The 23,764-nt window shown below is 39.9% G+C and overlaps 1 protein-coding gene across 14 annotated transcripts in view; it reads left to right on the top strand.

Annotated features, from left to right (window-relative positions):
• The window catches only part of CASK (calcium/calmodulin dependent serine protein kinase), a 998,363-nt gene that overhangs the window by 415,630 nt on the left and 558,969 nt on the right, over positions 1-23,764 (top strand). For all 14 annotated transcript variants that reach the window (XR_008794862.1, XM_056131339.1, XM_056131340.1 and 11 more), the window contains 2 exons: positions 7,724-7,912; positions 18,853-18,931. Coding sequence is in view for 13 of the 14 variants with exons in the window: in XM_056131339.1 (XP_055987314.1) it covers positions 7,724-7,912; positions 18,853-18,931 (268 nt within the window). In the remaining variant the exon portion in view is untranslated. The remainder of the gene's footprint in view (positions 1-7,723; positions 7,913-18,852; positions 18,932-23,764) is intronic.

A 23,764-nucleotide genomic window follows, 5' to 3' on the forward strand; every position in this document is an offset into this window, starting at 1 on the left:
GAACTTGTACAATTTGCCCAGATATCCCTGTGCATAAGTTGATAAGTATATCCCACTCACTCCAGAGAATGACACAAGGCATTTGAAACCATTGATCTTTCAGATTTGACATGGTCTAAAAAAATGAACATGTACCCAAATGAGCCTTGCTTGGGTTTCTTTTGGGTGAGTGGGAGGTGGGGCGGTGGCACACTTGTTGGTGCTTGGGGCTTACTCCTGACTCTGTACTTGGGGATCATTCCTGGAGGGACTCAGGAGATCCTTATGGGGATTGAACCTGATTTGGCTACAGGCAAGGCAAGCACCCTGCCTGATGTTCAGTCCCCACTGAGTCATGTTTTTCAGATAAAGTTTTTTTAATTATTAAAGAGTGGGTAGCCCTATGTCTCACAACTTACAGACTTTTGGAACCAAAATATGCCAGGAAAATCACAGGGATGTGTACCTGGTCTAAATCTCTCCAGGCATAATTTCCTATTATCTTAGTTTTCCTGTCAGCCTAGGCTCCAGGGCAGAATTTTATGTTCCTGGAAAACCCCAGGAATGCTGAGACAGAACCTTGGGGGTGGAGTGTGTCAGGTTTATCGGAGAGAGATGGAACATCTGGAAAGAGAAAACTATGGCTTCCTCTCTCACTGGCACAGGAAAACTGAGGTTTCCTCTTTCAATATCATTTCTGATTATGTATATGCTAAGTGCTATGCTAGGCACTAAATATAGGGACCATAGGACAAATAAGGGTTCCCTGCCCTTATGAGGTGAGGTGGGATGTGAAATGGATAGTTGATCTAGAGCCACTGAGCGAGTAAGTTAACCCGATAATTTCACAGTAAGAGTTAGTTGCCACAAAGAGACAGGCTAATGGGGCAGGGATAACAGTAAGGTGGACACTACCATAATCAAGGGCATGCCCTTCTAAGGACAGCATCATGGATACTTGTTATGGGAAAGGACCAGTCTCCTGACCATCCAGGCTTGGGGAAGAACAAATGGAAAGGCCCAAAGGTAGGACGGAATTTAAAGGTACAATGCACAGAAGTGAGCACACCACAACTGGGACATAATCAACCAGGAAGAGAAGAGCACCAGAAGAGCATGGCAGAGGCCAGACATGGGCCTTAGAGACTGTGTTAAGGATCTGAATATTTTCCTGATGTCAGTCAGCTGACACTAAGTGATTTCAGGCAGGTCTGTGTATTGGCTATCGCTGGGGCTGAGAACAGAGTACGACAGAGGGGTGAGGTGGAGTATGGTGCAGGAGAGCTAAGAGTTGAGCATGGGAGACTAATCCAAAAGCTGCAGTGAGAGATGGTGTGGTGGAGGCTTGGAGCAGGATGGGGCTGGTAGAAAATGGGTAGTCAGGGCACCTGCATTGAAGTAAATGGATCCCGCAGGATGATGATTTAGGATATAAAGTGATGTTGTTATCCCTGTTTTACAATTAAGAGAGAAAAAATGCATTCTAGAAAAATAAAGAGTTTTCTTTCAGGTCACCAACAAGTCAGTGACCTTACTGAGATTCAAATCCCAGATGTTTTGTTTTAGCGTGGGGGCCACTGGGGCTATACCTGGAGGTGCTCAAGAGACAGGTGATGCCAGGGAGTGAACTTGAGACCCTGTGCATGCCAGGATGAACTCCAGCCCTTTGATGTGACTCCCTGACCTCAGATCTCCCTGACTTCAAAGCCATGCTCTTTTTAATGTAAAAGTAAAGTAAAAGGCCCTCCCGTTGATCATCGATTTGCTCGAGCGGGCCCAGTAACGTCTCCATTGGAGACTTTTGTCGTTACTGTGTCTGGCATATCAAATACTCTCGGTAGCTTGCCGGGCTCTCCGAGAGGGGCAGAGGAATCGAACTCGGGTCGGCCATGTTGGCTGCGTGCAAGGCAAACGCCCTACCCGCTGTGCTATCGCTCCATTTTTAAAATATAATTAAAAACTGTGATTTACAGAGTTACTGATAGTTGAGTTTTATGAATATAACATTTCAACACCAATCCTTCCGCCAGTATCAACTTCCCTCTACCAGTATTCCCATATTTTCTCCCCACCCCCAACTTGCCCCAAAACCATCTGTCAACTTGACAGGTACATTACAATGTTCTAGTAGTTACAGCTTAGGACTCATGTTTTGAATGTTGTGAGTCTTTGTTTTGGATACACACACACACACATATAAAATACACACACACACATATAGAGAGAGAGAGAGCATGCAAAGCAATGCACTTAAGGGAAATTGACCTTTCAGAGGATCTGTTTTCCTATAAATTTAGCTTGAGAAGTTGGAGAGATAGTATAGTAGTTCAGGTGCTTGCATTACATGTGGCAGACCTGGGTTCAGCCCTATTGATGCCCAGTGCTAGCATGTGTTTTTCCTATACCCTAATCTCCCCAACCCCAAGCATAATGTTTCTGTTCTTGTAACATTATTCTACAAAGGTTTGAGAATTATTCTTAGCTTGTTGATAATTTTATGCTTTTGTCCAAATAGCTGTTTTTTCCTTTGTGTCCTTCATTTTCACAACATGAAGGTTTAACATTAATGACACTTTTTAAAAATATACTTATGAATATTTATAGTAATTAAAGGAAGAGTAAACTATACATTTCAATGTGTTTTTTTTAAATTTGTGCTCTATCTTTAGAAGTCATGATAAAAAATATTATGATGTTCTCCTTTTTCAGATATCCCAGTTCAAAGACTTATTTACTGTGTGTGGACAAGGCATGCACTTAACCACTGAGCCACATCCAGGCTCAATGGATTTTTCAGAAGGAAATGATCCTTTGCTTAATTGCAGTTGTAAAATGTGAAGCATTAAGGATAAAGACAAAAGCTGTGTGTGCTAGTAAAATAGAAAGTTAATACTTTCCTTATTTTCTTTAAGAAATAGAATCTAAAATGAGAGTGATGGTACAGGTGTTAAGTCTCTTTCCTCACACATAACTGACCCTAACTTGATTCCTGACACCACATAGGGTCCCTCAGGTGCTGGCAGGCATGATCCCAGAGTACAGAGTATCAGGAGTAGCCCCAGAGCACTTCTTGGTGTGGCCCAAATCCTCCTTTGCCCACGAAAAGAAATAGAATCTATTCCCTAAAGGGAAAATTAGAAAATGTTGCCCTTCTCTTGTTTGTTGTTTTAATGATCAGGGCTTGTAGTACACTGGGTTGTGCTGTGCTGAGGTTTCACATTTGTTGTAGCTCCAGGGATCCCAAACAGCAGTACCCCCCGGATCACACTTCACTTATAAGGTGGTATCAGGAATAGAAATCTCAGCCTCATGCCTTCACGGACATATGACCTGGGCTGTTACAACAGATCTGTTGTTGTTTGGGTACCACACCACTCTAGAAGTACTGGGGGCGACTTTGGGGTCAGTGCTTGAAGCACCCCCTGCCTGCTTCTTTGGCAGGCGCTTTTCTCGCTGCCACTTCCCCCCATCCCTAGGACTGATTTTTAAATCAATTTTGTATCCTACATTTTTATAGTAATTGGTTTCTAAATGAAATACCAGATACCTCATGAGCAGCAGTGCTGCAGAGTGCTGGAGCCACTCTTGGTGATACTTGACCTGGCCATGACAGCCTCGCTATTCAGTGCTTGAGCCATCTATGTGCTATTGACTGTACAGGAAGGGCTGGGGGTGAGGGGATGTGGTGCCATAGATCAAACTCAGAGCCTTGCCCATCCAGGGTACACACTCCATACCCCTTTGAACTGTCTCTGTGCTCCCTGTATCCTACTTTACAAGTATTTTTCAAGTAACTTCATCATTTATTTTATTGAATGATTGCATTGATTTTTTCATTGATTTTACAATACTGTGGAATCTCGGGGAAAATTTTACACTCCTATGTATGTGCAAGGCACATTTCACTTAATATCAAAGTCCCAGTACCACCTCACCCCCCAAAAGTTCCATCTACCCAGTCTTTCTTGTTTCCTCTGGTAACCACAGTAGTTTTCACTGAGCCCAGGAGTTTCCGTGTGTGTGTGTGTGTGTGTGTGTGTGTGTGTGTTACAAGTGTATCATATTTGAGGGGGACAAAAACAGGATGGTCAGATTGTTTTACACACCAGTTTGAACTCTTCCATTGTCTTATCCAAACCCTTTGTAAAGGACCAAACGGTGAAGAATACATTTCTTTCCTGTTACATGAATCCCTTTAGATAATTCAAAATAACTACTGTTTCAGTTTAATTAACAATTGCTCAGTTGTACCTCACAGCATATATCTATATGTGGTTCTGTTCTTTCTCTTTGCTTACATTCAGTGCTTTAGGTTCAGTTTTGTTTTGTGGCAGCAGTCTTTTGCAGTAGTGAATTGTGGTTAGCATCAAGGATTCCCTTATTTGGTAACGTAATTTGAGCATTATCCTTTTAAAGTTTACTTTGAATATTTTTTTTTGTGGTTGTTGTGGACTTACTCTTCCTTATAAGTAATGCATTGAATCCAAGCATTTGGTTATATAACTTAAAAAGATGAGTAAAAATCAACTGAATTCATTTATTTTATTTGTAAAACAGCACACTTCTTTTAACCCATGTAATTGGCTTTAACCAGATGAAAGTGTGGCTCTAAGCTCATAGATTCTCTAGCCCTACCAAGCATGTTTTAAAAATTTGCTCATCCTATGGAAGACAGCTCTAGTTGTCTTGATGACAATTTTTTTTCTTTTTGGGTCACACCCAGCATCGCACAGGGGTTAATCCTGGCTCATGCACTCAGGAATTACTCCTGGCAGTGCTTGGGGGACCATATGGAATGCTGGGAATCAAACCCAGATCAGCTGCATGCAAAGCAAATGCCCAACCCGCTGTGCTATCACTCCAGCCCCTGATGACAATTCTTTTAATAGATGAAAGTTTGCGGTTTGTCTACTACTAATTTTTGCTTCCTACCCTAAATCTTAAACCTGAAGTGGCCATAATTTAAAAATATTTGTCATCAAGCACAACTGCTGCAGTCAGGTCCAGAGCAACAGTGAAAGCACAGGATGGGAAGACAAGGTGCCCAGGGCCATGCTGGTGCCCCTTCTCAAGCTATGTACCACTTAGTACTTTTTGGTGCACCCTTTCCCCAGCTCCAATTTGGACCAGCCTCTGCTATCATTAAATATCTGGAATTTGATTTAGAAACCAAATGCCTCTATTGCTCCAAGCGTATGCCGTCTGGATGGCAAGTCAACACCATCAACTTTATGATTGTACTGCGTAATTACTTATTTGTGCCCTGATATGCGTGCCTTTCAAATCAAAATAGCCTTGTCATGACTTTGATAAGTCTTTTTATTAAATGAATGCACTGGAGATGCTCAAAGTTATGCTTGTGAAGCAGTTTTAATTATATTTTATTATCTTCAGATATTTTATTGCCACACAGATCACAGATGAAATTAGAACTGAATTTACAGTTCACACATGAACAAATATAGTCTGTTTGTGCAAGGCTCCAAACATACCGATACTCAGATGTAAAAATTCTCCTTGAAGTAGACATATTCAGATGTTCATGCTTGTTGAAAACTTTTCTAAATAGTAAACTTTCTGTGCTAGCTAGTGCATGAAGTAGAAGACTGGCCTTTTATAGAGAAACCAGGGACTCTGCTTATCTAGTTTCACTGAGTTAGCGTATGTAGGTAGCACTGTCCTCCCGTTGTTCATCGATTTGCTCGAGCAGGCACCAGTAACGTCTCCATTGTGAGACTTGTTGTTACTGTTTTTGGCATTATCGAATACGTCACAGGGAGCTTGCCAGACTCTGCCATGTGGGCAGGATACTCTCATTAGCTTGCCAGGCTCTCCAAGAGGGGTGGAGGAATCAAACTTGGGTCGGCCGCGTGCATGGCAAACACCCTACCTGCTGTGCTATTGCTCCAGCCCCAGGTGCTCCAAAAAATGTAAATATACAAAACCATGCAATAGATTTAGTCTTGAGCTCTGTATCATGTTTTATATTTTGTCAAATTGCCTATTTTAGTTACTTTTTGTTGAGCTAATGTTGGATTATAAGAATGCAATATGTTTCTTGTGTTATGTCTAAGGTGTTACCACATGATGCCCACCACCTAAGTGGCTCTATCCATCTACCATAGTCTACTGGACCCTTTCAACCTACTCCCCTCCACCCCTGGTGACCTCATTTCTATGTTTAGAGTCGAAGAGTTTATTTACTTTGGACATTGTTTCTTCCCTTGTCATGTTTCTTTTTATATCGCATGAGTGAGAGCATCTTCTACTTGTCTTCCTCCTCTGACTTACTTCATTTAGCTTGATCCTCTCCAGTTCCATCCATATTTTCAAGTACACTTTTGTGTTAGGGGTTTTTTGTTTGTTTGTTTGTTTGTTTATGTGGCCTCACCAAGCAGTGCCTAGGCATTACTCCTGGCTCTGCGGTCAGGAATTATCACTCCTGGAAGTGCTCGGGGAACCACATGGAATGCCAGAATTGAACCTGGGTTGACCGCATGCAAGGCAAACCTATCTACTGTAGTATTGCTGAGGCACCCACTTTTGTTTGTTTCTCTTTCTTTCATTTAGTCATATGTTATCAATTGTTTTCAACCTTTGCATTATGCTTACATAATGCAAACTATTAACAATAATCTCTCAGTACCTGTGTTGCAGACCATTAGTGCCCAGAAAGGAGAGACAGAGGCAGAGACAGAGAGAGTGCATGCTATAGAGCCATAGACGTAGGTGGTGGGGTGGGGAGTAGTAGGAGGGAAACTGGGGGAAACTGGGGTCATTGGTAGTGGGAAATGGACACTGGTGGAGGGGTGGGTGTTGTATCATTGTATGATTGAAACCTGATCATGAACAGCATTGTAACTATGTATCTCATGGGGACACAATTAAAAAATAAAGATTTTTAAAATGACAAACTACTAATTAATAACATGGATAAAACATTAATAACAAGGATAAAACTAAAAAGACTGACAGTGTTAATACCAGCAGTAAAGACAATATTGTCACAGTTTCTTTTTGTTTTGCTTTGGTTTTAGACCACACCTAGTGGTGCCCAACTGCACTCAGGGATTACTCCTGGCAGTGCTCGTGAGACTATATGGGGTTCTGGGGATCAAACCCCAGTTGGCCACGTGCAAGGCGTGCACATTGCCTGGTTTACTATTAAAATCTGTTTCCATTTTAAACCCCAGCAAACTTACTCTTTTTACACATGATCCTGTCTGCTAAATCATTTGAAATTGATTTTTGTCAGCCTTTTTTGGGGAGAGGGAGGCACACCTGACGGTACTCAGGGCTTATTCCATGCTCTGTGCTCAGGGATTACACCTAGTGGAACTCAGAGGACTGTTTGCCAGGAATCAAACGTGGGTCGGCTACATGCAAGGCAAGTGCCCTACCCACTATACCGTCTCTCCAATCCGCTTTGCAGCCATTTTTGAACAAGTTTGTTGGGTAATTTTTCATAGCTGGTCAGTACTGCTAACCCAGGAAATCATCAAATCTGCCCATTCATTAGTTTGCTCACTAACTGTATTTATTTCTTTTTAGTACATCTATAAGGATTATTTCTCACAGAGAAATTATTATATCTGGGTTTGTACTATGGCTTGAGTTCTCCTTAGATGAGAGATCACTCCGTTCTCCTTTGAGAGGCAACAAATGTATTGGCATATGTTTACATAAAAGATTTCTGTCAGAATCCTATTACTATTAATATTTTATTATCTTCATAAAATGCTAGGCCTTACTTCAGACTCATGATGTAGTGGCACATGAAGTTTACAGTGATGAAGCATTGAGGGTCACCCCACCTCCCACTTCTCCGTATTTAAATGGTGATTCTCCAGAAAGTGCGAATGGAGACATGGATATGGAGAATGTGACCAGAGTTCGCCTGGTTCAGTTCCAAAAGAACACAGATGAACCAATGGTAAGTAAGAAAAGTAAATCTTCTATACTCTCATAAAATCCTGGCATGAGTTAGAGCTGCAGATTTGAACTTACACTACTAAGAAGAGTGATGGAAGGAGTACATGGAAATTTTTTTTTTTGCTTTTTGGGTCATACCCGGCGATGCACAGGGGTTACTCCTAGCTTTGCACTCAGGAATTACTCCTGGCAGTGCTTGGGGAACCATATGGTTTGCTGGGAATCGAACCTGGGTTGGCCACATGCGAGGCAAATGCCCTATCGCTCCAGCTGTACTATCACTGTATTATCGCTCCAACCCCATTTACATGGAAATTTTTAAAGGAGTCCATTACCAGATGCTCATTCCATGCCCCCCCATGCCCTCACCGAGAATTGCACTGCCTGAAGCATATTTCCTCTTCTCCTCATCAATTCTTTTGCAGTTTTTCTTCAACTTTACCCAAAGACAGAACACACTTGATATAGTAAGCCCTCACTCAACATCATTGATAAGTTCTTAAAATGTGTGATTTAAGAAACAATAGGTAAAAGGTAAAGGTAAAGGCCCTCCCGTTGATCATCGATTTGCTCGAGTGGGCCCAGTAACGTCTCCATTGGAGACTTTGTTGTTACTGTGTCTGGCATATCGAATACGTCACGGGGAGCTTGCCAGACTCTGCCGTGCGGGCGAGATACTCTCGGTAGCTTGCCGGGCTCTCCGAGAGGGGCGGAGGAATCGAACTCGGGTCGGCCATGTTGGCTGCGTGCAAGGCAAATGCCCTACCGCTGTGCTATCGCTCCAGCCCTTAAGAAACAATATATATAAAAATGAATATTTCCCATATGAACAAGCAGTGTGTCTAACATATTTTCTGCTCTCTGAAATATCATCAAACTTCCAAATAAAGACACAAGCACTTCTAATAATAAGCAGTTATTTGTGTTCATGAATTCATTTTGCAGCCCAGTTATTCTGGTTCAGGATCACTGGCAACTGAGCCTATCCCAACAGCTCAGGGCCCGAGAGAACCCACTCCTTGGAAGAGCGCTCTCTCATCCTGGGATCAGTCACACACATCCCCACATGCACACTGGGAACTTCACATCAACCTCCTTAGGATGTGGAAGGAAACCAGAGGACCCTTAAAGCCCCACACAAAAAGGACCACACGAGTGGGGTGAACATATCAGCTCCACATAGGCTGTGACCCAAGCAGGGACCCTATGTTTCTTCCCCATCAATGTTCTAATGAAATTATTTTATTCCTGGAGGGTAGCAAAGAAAGGGACCACATGAAACATTCATCTGGCTATTATAAAAAAGTGAATTTTAATGACATTGTGAAAGGAAAATCCTTTGTCAGTTCTGCTTGCTGGATTCTAGATCTTTTACCTTCAACAAAAGTGAAGGAAGATTAATTCCAGAGACAGTCAAGGAATTCAGGAACACTGCTAAAAATAAATTGCCTTCCATTCTTATTGACCAGTGTACATAAATTAATTCTCTAAAGGCTTAGAAATAGAGTTGGAATAGAATTGATGCTGAACCCTGCTTCATTATCATAGATTTCGCATGGCTTGGGAAGATCAAGGAAAGGCCACTTGATGGTAACTGAACAAAGCAGGGAGAGAATTGTGGGTCTATAGGCATCCTCAGACAAACCAAGTAGCAGTGCAAAACCCTGATAGTGGAAAGAGTCTTATCCAAGTTTCACCACAGAAGAAAGGTGCTATGGCTGAACTGTAGACAGCAAGGTGAGTGGCAGGAAGGATGGCATAGACAGGGTTTTGGTCTTAATCTTTAAAACACTAGGAGACTGTGGAAGAGTTTGAAGTGGAGAGACTCAATTTTTCATTTTATAGATGATCCCTCTAGAGAATAGATTAGAGGGAGGACAGGAGTAGATAGAAGGAGATAAGAGGCTATTGTTCAAGTAATACAGGAGACAGGATGGAACTCAGAATTAGAGGAGTGCCAGCTGGAAAGAAGTGAGTTGATCTCACAGAAGAGTAAAATATTCAACCTTGATGAAGGCTAGACAGTAGGGATGAAGGGGATGTTAGATTTTCACAACCATGTGAATAGACCATGAGGTTACCATTGAGACAAAGAATATTGGTAGAAATTCCAATGAGGTTACATATTGAGACAGAAAACATTGGTAGAAATTTCTAATCTGGAAGTGTAATCATCTCTTTAGAAGAAAAACATTCAAACTCATGCACTCATATCTTTTCCTCAAAACAGAAAAAGGGGGTATTGGGATGTACAAATACAAATGATCTACTTATGAAAGTTCCTCATGACTTTGCATATTAATGGCAGAGTTTCAGAGCAATGATTCTACTATTACAATGTCCAAAGAACACTCAACTTTAGACATGGAAGGTTGTAACTCTTATTTGCTAGTTAAACTGTTTTCTCCCAGCTCTTGCAGCAAGCAGAGGGCATGCAAATCAGCTCTTTTCTTTTTTGTGCTCCGATCAGCTCTTTGGCTTTAGAGCACAAACCAGAGCAGCCTTTGGGCACCTTGAGCAAATCAGTTCATGTCAGCAGGCCTCTGTTTGCTCATACTTTGCTTAGTAAGTAATGCCAAAAGCATGCTTAGCCAAAGAAATGATCCCCAAGGATACCCAGCTTGGAAAGTCTAATATCCCTGCATTCATTTTCTATATTCATTTACTCATTTAGCAAATGTTTGTTAAGAGCCAACTGTGTGCAGCTCCCCGTATTGGATGCCAGGGAAATAATGATAAATAAGGCTGGCCCTTCCTAGCACTTGCTTTCCACAAAACTACCTGCATTTACCAAAATAAAGATGCAGTTTCGCACAGCTTGTTTGACCAGAACAGTTAAGAGAGAACAATAAAGGAGAGAAGCCTGTCAGTGAGGGAAGAAGAATAGATGATGCTCAACCAAGCAAAGTAGACAGGAAAATGGAAAGGACCACCAGAAGGAACCACCAAACTGTCTGGTGATCATTATGTTCCACAGGAGTACAAGAACAGCTGCTTCATCTTTTGTATGCAGGATTCTAACAGAAACTAGACTAAGTAAAAGTGTGAAGCTTCAGTCCTAATACTAGTTTTCTCATAAAGCATGAAATGGCCTTGAAATGCCTCCATAATATCTCCTTAAAGAAGAAGACTTTCTCAGGGCCAGCATAATAATACAATTGACAGGGTACTTGTCTTGCACACTGCCACCCCAGTTCAAGCCCCAACACCTCATATGATCCCCAAGCCCCTCTCCTGAACACAGAGTAAGCCCTGAGGACTGCTGGGTGTGGAAAAAAACAGGAAAGAAAGAGAAGTCTTTCTCTCTCCTATGATCCTAATGACATTGCTTATTTATTCTCCATTTAAGCAGTTGCCTTAAAAGTGGAAGTTTCTTTTTGTAAGATTTATTGTTCAATAATAAAACACAGCAGTCCCTCATTGTTCCCAAAAGGATGAAAGACAAAAGAATGTCCTTGAAAGAATGTCATTTTATTGTGGTAATTGTTGTTTTTTTCACTTATCAACATTTTAACAAAATGACATTGAATGAAACTATACTATTCAAGGATCTGCTCATAGTTTCCTATCACATTTAATATGCTTTCATGTGCTTGCTTAATTGTTAAGAGCATTATATTACTTTGGGGGACTTCTACAATATGTCTAACTATGCTCAGTTCACCTCTCACAAGGTCAAATCATTCCCATTCCAAGTGTGAGGTTCCACTTGGAACTGGCATTTCTCTACTGACTGGGAGTCCATTTTTAAATTTTTAAATTTTATTTTCATAGAGTTGTTCACAATATAAATAAACTTTTTTTGGCTTTTTGGGTGACCCACAGAGATGCACAGGGGTTACTCCTGGCTTTACACTCAGGAATTTCTCTTGACGGTGCTCGGGTGGACCATATGGGATGCTGGGAATCGAACCTGGGTTGCCCGCGTGCAAGTCAAACGTCCTACCTGCTTTCCTATTGCTCCACCCCCAACTGGCATTCCTTTCATTGCAAGTGATAAAGACCAAACTTGAGCCAGCTTAGATAGGAGGATAAAGGCATTTACCAGGAGTTTATACCAAGCTTGGAGAAACTTAAGGCACTCAACCCAAACTGAGCCAATCTCTTGCATAGATGCAGAAACATGCAAAGAACATAAGTCAGTCCTTCATGTCAGAGAAATATTTGGAGCAGACAAAACAATAAGCTTTAACTCAATTTTGTTTAAGGTTAGATTCCTTTAGCCATGGTAGACACAATTTTATCTTGGTCACTATTATGCCAAACAATTGTATATAATGTATCTGCTATATAACAGACTCACAGTAAGTGGTTAATTGAAAGAATACATTCATTTACCAGTGTTGAAAATGGAACTCCCTGGGGGCGGGCCTTGCACACAGCCAACTTAGGTTCAATTACTGGCATCGTATGTAATCCCTGAGCACCTCCAGGGGTGATCCTTGAGTGCAGAGCCAGGAGTAACCACTGAGCATTGCCGGGCATGTCTCCCCCACCCAAAAAAAAGAAATGGAACTATTGAACTCCCATTGTATTATCATTTCCTGTTTGAAATAAGATTTGTCATACTGTACATTAATTTGCAGCACTTTTTCTGGAAACACCTCTCTTCATATATGCTGATTTAGTGTGCAGTTGGAAATGAGACTTGAAGTATTGCCATTGCATACTTGGACAAGATTTTGATGACCCCATCGTTCACATTGCTTGCCTACCATTTCTAAGAACTGCAGAATAGGAACCAGACCATTATATTTTGTGAAATTGTACAAAATCAGAGTCTAGATTATAAAGTCACAAAGAGCGTTCTAACAGAATATTGTTCTCCAATGAAGAAAATGGGATTGAATCTCTACCCTTAACTCTTCAAATTCAAAACCAGTTTTCAGCCAAGGAGTTTGTTACAAATTCCAAACTTCGTGACTCTAAATTAAAAATGTGAAAGTCAATATTAGGCTTGCTCTCTTAAACCTGTGTTCTCTCTTGAACATGTATTCTTCTCTTTCTCTCCCCTAATATCTTTTAAAGTAAATTTTCTTTCAATAAGAACTATCTTGCTTCAAAACAAACAACTATGGCATTGGAGAGATAGTAGAGCAGGTAAGGTGCTTGCCTTGCACACGGCCAACCCAGGTTCAATCCTTGACATCCCATATGGCCCCCACATGCACCACCAGTAGTAATTCCTGCGTGTAGAGCCAGGAATAATGCTGGTGCTGGAGCGATAGCACAGTGGTAGGGCATTTGCCTTGCACGCAGACAGCCTGGCCGAGCTGGGTTCGATTCCTCCATCCCTCTCAGAGAGCCCGGCAAGCTACCGAGAGTATCTCACTGGCACGGCAAAGCCTGGCAAGCTACCCGTGACATATTCAATATGCCAAACACAGTAACAACGAGTCTCAAAATGGAGACGTTACTGGGCCTGCTCGAGCAAATCGATGAACAACAGGAGGACAGTGATAAAAAATAATTATTATTTTAAAGGCCCATTATGGGTTTTAGGATAAATCAGGCACAATTCCAAAATTTGTTGGCGTGAAAGTCATCTAAACCAGTGTTCTTCAATCTGTCTATACCTGAGAACCAGTCCCTGTCCTACAGACCAGTCCACTGACTAAGAGTTATAACCAAGGCGCTAATCTAGTATGTTTCAGTAGTAAGTTTCAAACTTTCTACCTGTCTGCATCAGACCTTGAACTAGTGACTGAAGACTACTAACTTAATCCATAGAGAATAATACCTATCTAAAATTTGATATGTAGAACTTCTGCTTGTGTTCAAGATGGCAACAGGGACAGATTTACCTTCTCATCTGAAACAACAGCAGCAACAACAAAAAGATTGCAAAGAGACAAAATATATGACAAAACAGTTTTCAAGATATTGTCCATCATGCCAACAAAGGGCAATAATGCCCAGAAACAGGAAACAAAGTATGATTGCACCACCTTACTGCCCTGAGAATTTCTAAACCCCATCACAGGGAGGGCAGAACTGTGTCAATTTAGGCAAACTCCTTGAATTTAGGAAGACCAAGGCACCCAGAATTCATGGACTAGGGGAGAGAGAGAGAGAGAGAGAGAGAGAGAGAGAGAGAGAGAGCGCTATAAAGATCTATAAAGGGCTCTAATCCTTCGGGATTATTTTTCCTTGAAAGAGTATATAACACTCTCTCCCTGTCCCCATCAGCCATACAGAGAAAACTAAATTCACGGAGCACTGTGTAAGATGCTTAGGGTTATCTTACCTAAGTAATGAGGAATAACTAGCCCTCTTCTGCAAATTGTTCTACACCTCCCTAACAAACCAGGAAAGTAAGACCCAAAGAACCAAATTATTTCCAAGTAACTAAGCTACATCCCAGAACAAACTTAAGAATATTTCTAGGAATTTTTTAAATCTAGCAGACAGCAAAATAAAATTCACAATATCTGTTATCTAATCAAAGATCATCGAGCATACAAAGAAGCAAGGAAATTTGGCCCATAATGTGAAAAAAATTGACACAGAACTGACAAAGATATTATAATTAACAGGAAGATATACTGTAGGATTGATGGCAGATTTTTTAAAGTCATAGAAGAAAAAACATTTTTTAAATGAAAAGATTATCACTGAACTCTAGGATGACTTCAAGCAGCCTATTATGTGGTTAATTGGACTCTATGAAGAAGAAAATAAGGAAGAAGCAGAATAAATATTTGAAGAATAATAGCCAAGTATACTCTGAACTTGGGACTGGAGAGATGTACAATGGGTAGGGCGCTTGCCTTGCAGGCGGCTAACCTTGATTCAATCCCAGGCATCCCATATGTTCCCCAAAACACCACCAGGAGTTATTTCTGAGTGCAGAGCCAGGAGTAACCTCTGAGCATAGCCGGGTATGGCCCCAAGACAAAACAAAACCTGCATACTCTAAACTTGATGAGAACAATAATTCTGCAGATACAAGAATAGTGAATCCTAAGCACAAAAAGCACAAGGAAAACAAAACCAATATACGTGACGATCAAACTGCGTAGACAAATATAAAATCATAAAATCATAAAAGCAGTCAGAGGTTTAAAAAAATCTGTTGCACACAGAGGTGCAAATATAAGAATTGCTTTGCATACAGGAGCTCAATTGGCACAGCAGATACTTGAGAACTGTGCTGAGTGGCCCCCAAACCAAAATCAATAGAAGAAGAAGCAGAAGAAAGCCCAAAAGTAATAAAAAGAAAAGAAAAACTTTTGAAAAATTTTGAACCCAACAAAGGTTCCAAAAAGGGAAGTCAACTCAAAACATTTTCAAAGATACCAAAAGTGAAAAAAGTCTCGGTAGAATTTGAAAGGGAATTAGCAATTTAAATAAAATAATAGAACTGTGTTGGGGATAGATAATAGCATATATAAAAGTAAACTGACTAATTGCAGCAGCAGAAAGGTCAGCAGGAAGAAGCAGAAGTGTCTCTTATAAAGTTCTTAGACTCTCGGTAACATTATGTAATATCCCCTGAAGGTCAACTGTGATAAGTTAAAGATAAGATGGTAAGATATGTGCTTCAAAGCCAAAGCCACAAACCAGAATTACAGTTAATAAGACATCTAAGAGAAATAGAATAAACGTAATTCAGAAGAAGGCAGAGAAAGAGTGGCATAACCTAAAATGATGACATAGAAATCAAATAACAAGAAGATGCATTTATTCTTGACTGTATCAGCAATTATATTAAATTAAAATTGTCTCAATTTCCCCAAATTAAAAAGCAGAGACACTGTTTTTGAATGGATTAAATTCATATGTGTAGGGCGTGAAATAAAAAGCAGAGATAGACTCAGGACAAAAACAACTTATATATTGGTAATAGGAAATGCTTTAATGCTTCAAATTGCAGGAGCCCCAGGCTTGATCCCCAACACTATATGATCCTCTGAGCACTGCCCAACGAAAGGAAGGAAGGAAGGAAGGAAGGAAGGAAGGAAGGAAGGAAGGAAGGAAGGAAGGAAGGAAACAAGCAATGCTTTATACAGGTTGGGGAGATATCAGGGTGGAAAGCATGCCTTGTGTGCATGAAGCCCAGAGTTCAATCTCTAGCACCTCAAGCACCTCATGAACCCCAGAGTAGCACTGGCTGTGACCCTGGTGGCCCCCAGCCCTAACAGTCCAAGAAGCACAACAACACTGGACCGAACACCACTCTGCCAACAGTATGGCCAGAAGTGCCCCGTGTCCCATGTGTCCCAGACCACTGATGGAGAGGTCTCTTTTTTTTTTTTTTTTTTTTTGCTTTTTGGGTCACACCCGGCGATGCACAGGGGTTACTCCTGGCTTTGCGCTCAGGAATTACTCCTGGCTGTGCTCAGGGGATCATATGGGATGCTGGAATCGAACCCGGGTTGGCTGCATGCAGGGCAAACACCCTACCCACTGTGCTATTGTTCCAGCCCCGAGGCCTCTATTTTTAAAGTAATGTTTCATACTGAAGGACAAACAGTTTCAAAATGTAAGACTTGAAGAAAATATACCATGATAACATTAATGGGAGCAGCATGGGCCTATTGTGGGAAAAACAAATTTTTTTAAACCACAAGAATGAAACTCTTACCATATCAGTTAAACCTGGAGCAGGTTAACCAAGGCTGCTTTCAGTGACATGAGTTGTTTTTTTTTCCACAGTCGGCTACATTTTTTTCTCTGTGGCCCATTGCTAAATTTCCCACCAGATTCCTGGATAAGTTTGATTTCTTCATGGATATGGTGAAATAGAGAATTGCAGAGGGCATGATACTCAAGATGCTGGATAGTTTCACTTGCTTACTCCTCAAAGACTGCCGTGAACTTGCTCCCATCAAGTCAACCTATGAGTATTCTCATGTCTGATCTTGAAAGAGGACAAACTGCTTTGCCTTTCTGATCTGTGATTCAGGAGAAATAAAAACACTGGAGTTGATTTGTAACAATATTCTACTTCCCATTAAAAGATTTGTAAGGAGGGAGGGGTGGAAATTAGAACTACTCCATGAAATAAAATGAAACAGAAGACAACTCCTTTATATTTTTATCTCAAAAGAATATGTAAAGAAGCCTAGAAAACTAACTACAACCAGCAACTTAAAATTACTGTGACCTTTCTTTGAGAAAACCAATCTATGCTGTTGGCTTTGTTTGTTTAACTTTGGTTAGCTGTTACTGGGACCACCCCCAGCTGTGTTTAACGACCACAGGGTTTCTCCAAGCATTGCTCAGAGAGCCACACAGTGCTGGGGATTGAGCCTAGAGCAAGGCAGTCTCTACCATTCTGAGCCACATCCTGGCCCCTAATACTGGTTTTAAAGCTATTAAAATTATTTTATTAGTGGATCTTTTGTTTTTGTCTACTCTTTGCAATTTTGAGTTTGGAACTCAGGGCCTCACACTTGGAAGGCAGGAGTTCTATCTCTGAGTTACATCACCAGCCCTTAACTTGTCTACTTTTATAAATGCTTCCTCAGAAATAAAAATTTGAGCATATGTACATTACATGTCTGTTTACTTTGGACTAATTTCTATACTAATTTTTTTGTAAGAATTAACATAAAAGCTTGAATACCTGGAAAAAAGGAAGCTAGAGTAGCTATATTATCATATTCTCAGACACAACGGAATTAAATTAGAATTGAATAACAGAAAACTCTCTGGAAAATCTGAAAAATGTGAAAATGAAATAACATAATCTGAATAATCCACTGAACTTCACTGCACTGTTCTCCTGTTCATCGATTTGTTCTAGCAGGCACCAGTAACATCTCCATTGTGAGACTTGTTTGTTACTGTTTTTGGCGTATGGAATATGTCATGGGTAGCTTGTCAGGCTTTGCTGTGCGGGTGAGATACTCTTGGTAGCTTGCTGGCTCTCCGAGAGGGGCTGAGGAATCGAACCCAGGTCGACTGCATGCAAGGCAAATGCCCTACCCTCTGTGCTATCGCTCTAGCCCTCTGAATAATCCATGGATCAAAAAAGAAATCAAATGAAAATTTAAAAGTATTTTTAGTGAATGAAAATGAAACCATATAACATAACATAACGTGTGGGAGACAAGACTATTTTAATAGTCTTTAACAGTCTTTAGCAGTATATGCTTTAACAGTACTGAGGAGTGTATAGTACCTATATGGAGGACGAGGGGGAGGGTTGAATCTTGAATCAGTGACCTCAGCTTCTGCTTTAAGTTAGAATAAATTAAAAGGAAAAGATCCTACCTAACTAATATAAGGGAAGTAACAATACAGATTCTACAGGTATAATAAGTATGATAGATGAATAAATAAACTTATAAAGAATAAATACCAATTGTATATAAACTGTTCCAAAACATTGATAGGAAAAGAATTATTCCCAGTTTTCATTCATTGATGATGAAAATTATTATTAATGAAGGAAAAAGCGAGAACTATTTATGATCCCAAAACCAGATAGACATTATAAGAAAACTACAGACTAGTATCCCTCAGGAATATAAATTTTAAAATTATAAACCCATTTCTAAAGAATATTATACCATGACTAAGTGGAGGGTAACTGGAGAATACAAATTTGTTTATAATAGAAAAAATCAAGCGCAACCCAAGTTCAGTGCCCAGCATCGTTCCCTGAGCACCACCAGGAGTAATTCCTGAGTTCACATCCAGGAGTAACCCCTGAGCCAGCAGTCGCACCAGATCTATCCCAAAAACTAAAAATAAATAGCCACATCAAGATAATTATGATTAAAAGATTAAAAGCATTATGTCACATGTAACCAGGTTATTATAACACACAAAATACCAGAATTACTATTTTTGTTATGGTGGATTCATGGAGAATTTCGTCTCCTTTTTCCAGGAATCTTACGATGTTTTCCTAACTTTTATCAGTAGAATTTCAAATATAAAAAGAAGTGCTCTCTCATCGTAATTCTATTTTCACTTAACATTTTGCAGGGAATTACCTTAAAAATGAATGAGCTAAATCATTGTATCGTTGCAAGAATTATGCATGGAGGCATGATTCACAGGCAAGGTAAGTTTCATGAGATTCTCTCTTACCTTCTTTAACCCTTTTTTTTATATATAGCCTAGTGGAAAAATGTCATCATGATTCAAATAAAAGATCTGCTTAATTTAGGGTCTATAGAAATTATTGGTTTAAGTTGTCTCTCCTAGGTTTGCAGTACTGTTGGCCTCCATTTGTTCTTAGTCATCTGCCTTGACTCCGAGCCTGTAGATAATGGAGGGAGAGTATATTACTCTTCTGGTTTTGGTGCTTCTCTGAATCACTATTTATTTTATTTTGCATCATTGATAGGAAGCCTCCTAAGTGGTGCTCCGGAGGCCCAGGGCTTCCAGGAGTTCTTGGCCACCAAACCAATGGTTTGATGCCAAAGTCCAAGAATGCAGTGCTGCTCAGACCCTGTGATGCTGGTAGATATCCACTGTTACCATGTTCATGCTGAAAATTCCCAGGGCCAGACCTGGAAATGTACAGGTGACCAAATGTGATGCTAGGACCAAACCAGCATTGGCCACATGCTAGGCATGCTCCTTAACTCCTGTACTAACTCTCTAATCCCTAAATCATTCTTGAGGTCCTGGCTTATCAAAGAAAGTATTCTATCAGAGCAGGATATATCAAAGATATCTGTTTCAGGACATAATATTGTATTATATACATATATGTACATTTTTTAGTGACACTTCAAGAATTGCTCTCTCACTGAGTCAAGAATAAGATAAACTGGAGCCAGATCAACAGTATAGTGGGTAGGGTGTTTGCCTTGCAACGGTTGAACTGGGTTTGATCTCCAGCATCTCAGATGGTTCCCCAAGCACCGCCAGGAATGATTCCTGAGTACAGAACCAGGAGTAGCCCATGAGCATCACCAGGTGTGTCCTCCACCGAAGAAGGGGAAGGAGGAAGAGGAGGACGAGGAGGAGGAGGTGGAGAAGGATAGGGAAGGGGAGGAGGAGGAGGAGGAAAAAACTATGAAGAAATCGAGTTAGATTTAAATAATTAAAATGATATGGTAGAGTAAGAGTTACTACAATTAAGTGTCTGCTGCTTAAGTGTAGTCATTTTGAGGACAGATTTGCTAAGGGCGGAAATGCACAAAGAATGATTTTTTTTTTCTTTTGGGTCACATTCGTTGGTGCTCAAGGGACCATATGGTATTCTAGGGATCAAGCCTAGGTCAACCACAGACGAGGCAAGTGCCCTACCTGCTGCATTATTTCTCTCTGGCCCAAAGAATAATTTTATTAAGAAAGGAACTTCCATTAACCTTTGAATAGGACATGTAAGCTTAGCTCTTCTTTTAAAGAGCTGGCCCCTATTTTCTAATATTTTGAGGCTATGCAAAAATTGAATTTCCTTTCATTGAGATCAGGGTGTTTTTTTTTTTTGGTATTTAGCATCTCTTTCCTGAGTCACAGAAAGTAAGAAATTACGGTATTGTGTAAACATCTTGGTGCCTTCCAGTCACTTTAGAGATGACTGCAAAGTAGGTAAATGGCTCTGGTGTTGCTGTGGCTTTTAGGGACCTCTATAAGCTTTGTGTGTGAGCAGCACTCACACAGGAATATATCTGGTATTAAGTGATAGTACAGATTTTATAAAAATTCAGTTTTATTGCACTATTATTTCTTTAATTGCTTTTTCTATTATTGCACTGGCTAAAACCTTCCATCTTTTTTGTGGGTGGAGGGGGGAGCACCCAGCTTTATTCCAGGCTTATTCCTGGCTCTGTATTCAGGGAGGGCCTAAGGGGACTATATATGATACCAGGGATCAACCCTGGGTTGGCCTCATGCAAGGCCTACCCTACCCATTGTACTATCTCTCCATCCACTTAAAAATTGGTTTATCTTTGTCTTATTCTTATACTTAAAATGTACCTTTTCACCATTTCATCTACTAACAATGTTCAATGTTAGGGGCCTGAGAGATGGTACAGGGGTTAAGGCTCTTGTCTCACACTCGGCCAACACTGTTTTGATACCTGACACTTCCCAGACTGATCCCTGAGCACAGAGCCAGGAATAGCTCCTGAGAACTGAGAGCAGGGTGTTACCCAACTCCCCCCACCAAATATTTAGTATTGATTTTAGTACATATTTCTTATTAAGACTGAAAACGTTCCCCTGTATTATTTGTTGATTTGCATTAGTCATAATTAGGTTTTGAATTATCAGTTATTTCAGTTATTTTGCATCTGTTGTAATGATTTTTTCTTTCATCTATTTATGTAGTGAATGTAAAAGATTTTCTAGTGATAAATATTCCTGCATTTCTAGACAGACCCAGATTAGTCTTTTTTGGGGAGGGGGATCATACCTGGCGATGCACAGGGATTACTCCTGGCTCTGCACTCAGGAATTACTCCTGGTGTTGCTCGGGGGACCACATGTGATGCTGGGAATCGAACCCAGGTCAGCCGCGTGCAAGGCAAATGCCCTACCCGCTGTATTATCACTCCAGCCCCGACCCAGATTTATCTTTGAGTATTTTTTAATATTGTAATCCATCCTGTATACAAATGTTTTGTTTAGGATTTTTGTGTTTATAGTTATAAGTGAGACTGACTTGTAGTTAACTTTCCACTCTTGTGTTTCTCTGTTTGGCTTTTAGTTTCAAAGTGAAATCAGCCTCATAGAATGACTTGGAAAATCTTCTGTTATTCTGAGTTTGATGAAAGACTTTGTATACTACTAGAATGACTTGAATCTTAAAAGTTTGCTATAACTTAGGTATAAAACTATCAGGGCCTCATGTTTTTGTGTGGTAGGAAACTTCTATTGTAACTTCTTTAGTTTCTTTACTAGTCATAGAGCTATGCAGACCTTTTTATATCTTGAGGTAGTTTTGACAACCTTTTCCCTAAAACTCTTAAGTTTGGGGGGCCAGGGCCATAGTTACAGCTGACAGGGCACTCACTTGCCTTGCACATGGCTTACCCAGGTTCAATCCCCAGAACCCCAAATGGTTCACTGAGTGCCACCATAGTGATTCCTGAGCATACTAGGTGTGGCCTCCAAACAAAGTGTTAAGTTTGGGTCTTGAGAGACAACTCAATTAGCTAGAGCACAGACTTTGCATGAGAAGCCTGGATTTTATCTCTGGTATCACACGGTAACCAAGCACTACCAAGTGTGGCCCAATTTTTTTAAAAACTTTTTACGTGTCTTCTTAGTGTTTACCTTTTCATTCCCTACCATCTCTGAAACTATGCCCTCTTGTTCATTCCTAATATCCTTTGTATCTTGTATTTTTTCTCTCAATCAGCTTTTCCATGGGTGTGTTCAAAGACTCTCTTTGAGTTCTATGTTTATTTTCTGTTTCATTGTTTGATGACCTAATTTTTATTCTCTGTTTTCTATTGGCAAGAAATATGATTTTAAAAGTGTTATGCATCATTCATTTATTCTATTTATTTATATCATTCATTTATTCTATTTTATATATTCTAATATATTAATTAATACCAATGTCCAGATACTATTTAATCTGTGTCCTACCAGATTTTATATAAAGCTTTTTATTGCAGTTCAGTCTAAGTATTTTTATATTTCTAGTACATTTAACACTGATATACAAATTATGTAGAAATGTTTTTATTTTTTCCATTTAGAATTTTCTATGTATCCTTTTATAATTCACTTCTAAATTAATTATGTTATAGCCAGATAATGTAGTCTAATACCATTTCTCTACGGTTTATTGAAACTTGCTTTGTGTTATAACACTTTAATAATTTTTAATGGTCTTGTATTCTTAAGATATTATTTTTAACTGTTGCATGCAGGGTTCTGTATATGATTGTTTGCTTTGGGTTTTAAATTTTATTCATATAATTCAATATCTTTTAAAATTTTGGTTATTTTAATCAGTAATAATTGTTGAAAGATCCTACTGTAGCAATTGTTTTAATTGTAGTGATTGCTGAAAGATCGAATAGAGTCCGTTTCTACCTATCAGACTTCTTGGTTTGGGTTTTATGTCTGAGACTATTCCATTAGGTACATTGAAGTGCTTTAAAAATCTGGCTTGTGAGTAGGAAGCTTGCCACAAAGTGGTAGAGGAAGTGCAGTTAGGACAGATAAGGACACTATGACAATGATAGTTGGAAATGATCATTCTGGACAAAAAAGAAAAATGAGAGAGAGAGAGAGAGAGAGAAGAAAAGTGTCTGCTATAGATGAATAGAGGCAAGCTGTGGGGGTAGGGTATGCAGGGTGAGGCTGGAGGGAAACTGGGGACATCGGTAGTGGGAAATGTAAACTGGTGAAGGGATGGGTGTTGGAACATTGTATAACTGCAACTCAATCATGAACAACTTTGTAACTGTATGTCTCACAGTGATTCGATTTTAAAAATCTGGCTTCGGGCCTGAGAGAAAGTATACAATAAGGCACTTATTTGCATGTGGTCAATTCCTGTTCCATCCCTGAGCACATGAGCTAGTGTTAAGCCCTGAGCACCACCATGTGTGGCCCAAAACCAAAAAAAAAAAAAACCTGAAATTCTGTCTTTGATAATACTTTCTGCTTAAAACATTCTATCTAACCTTAATATAGTTATTCCAGCTTTATTTCAGTGTCTTATAGCATATCTTCTCCTGTCCTTTTGTTTCCAGTCCTTCTGTACTTGTGGGCTTCACTGTATCTCTTGTGAACATTTCCAAGGCTGGATTTTTCAGTTTTTAATGAGCTCTGCTAGTTTCTGTCTTCTAATGGATATAGTACAATAATATTTATTATCATTATTTCTGTCATTTGCCTTTTTAGCTATTTTAATCTATTTTGTAATTGACCCTGTTTCATTTTTATTTTATTCCCCCCCCCCGTACCTTAGAACTTC

Source organism: Sorex fumeus, unplaced genomic scaffold (genome assembly GCF_029834395.1).
Source record: "Sorex fumeus unplaced genomic scaffold, SorFum_2.1 ptg000086l, whole genome shotgun sequence".
In the NCBI taxonomy this organism is placed as follows: Eukaryota; Metazoa; Chordata; class Mammalia; order Eulipotyphla; family Soricidae; genus Sorex; species Sorex fumeus.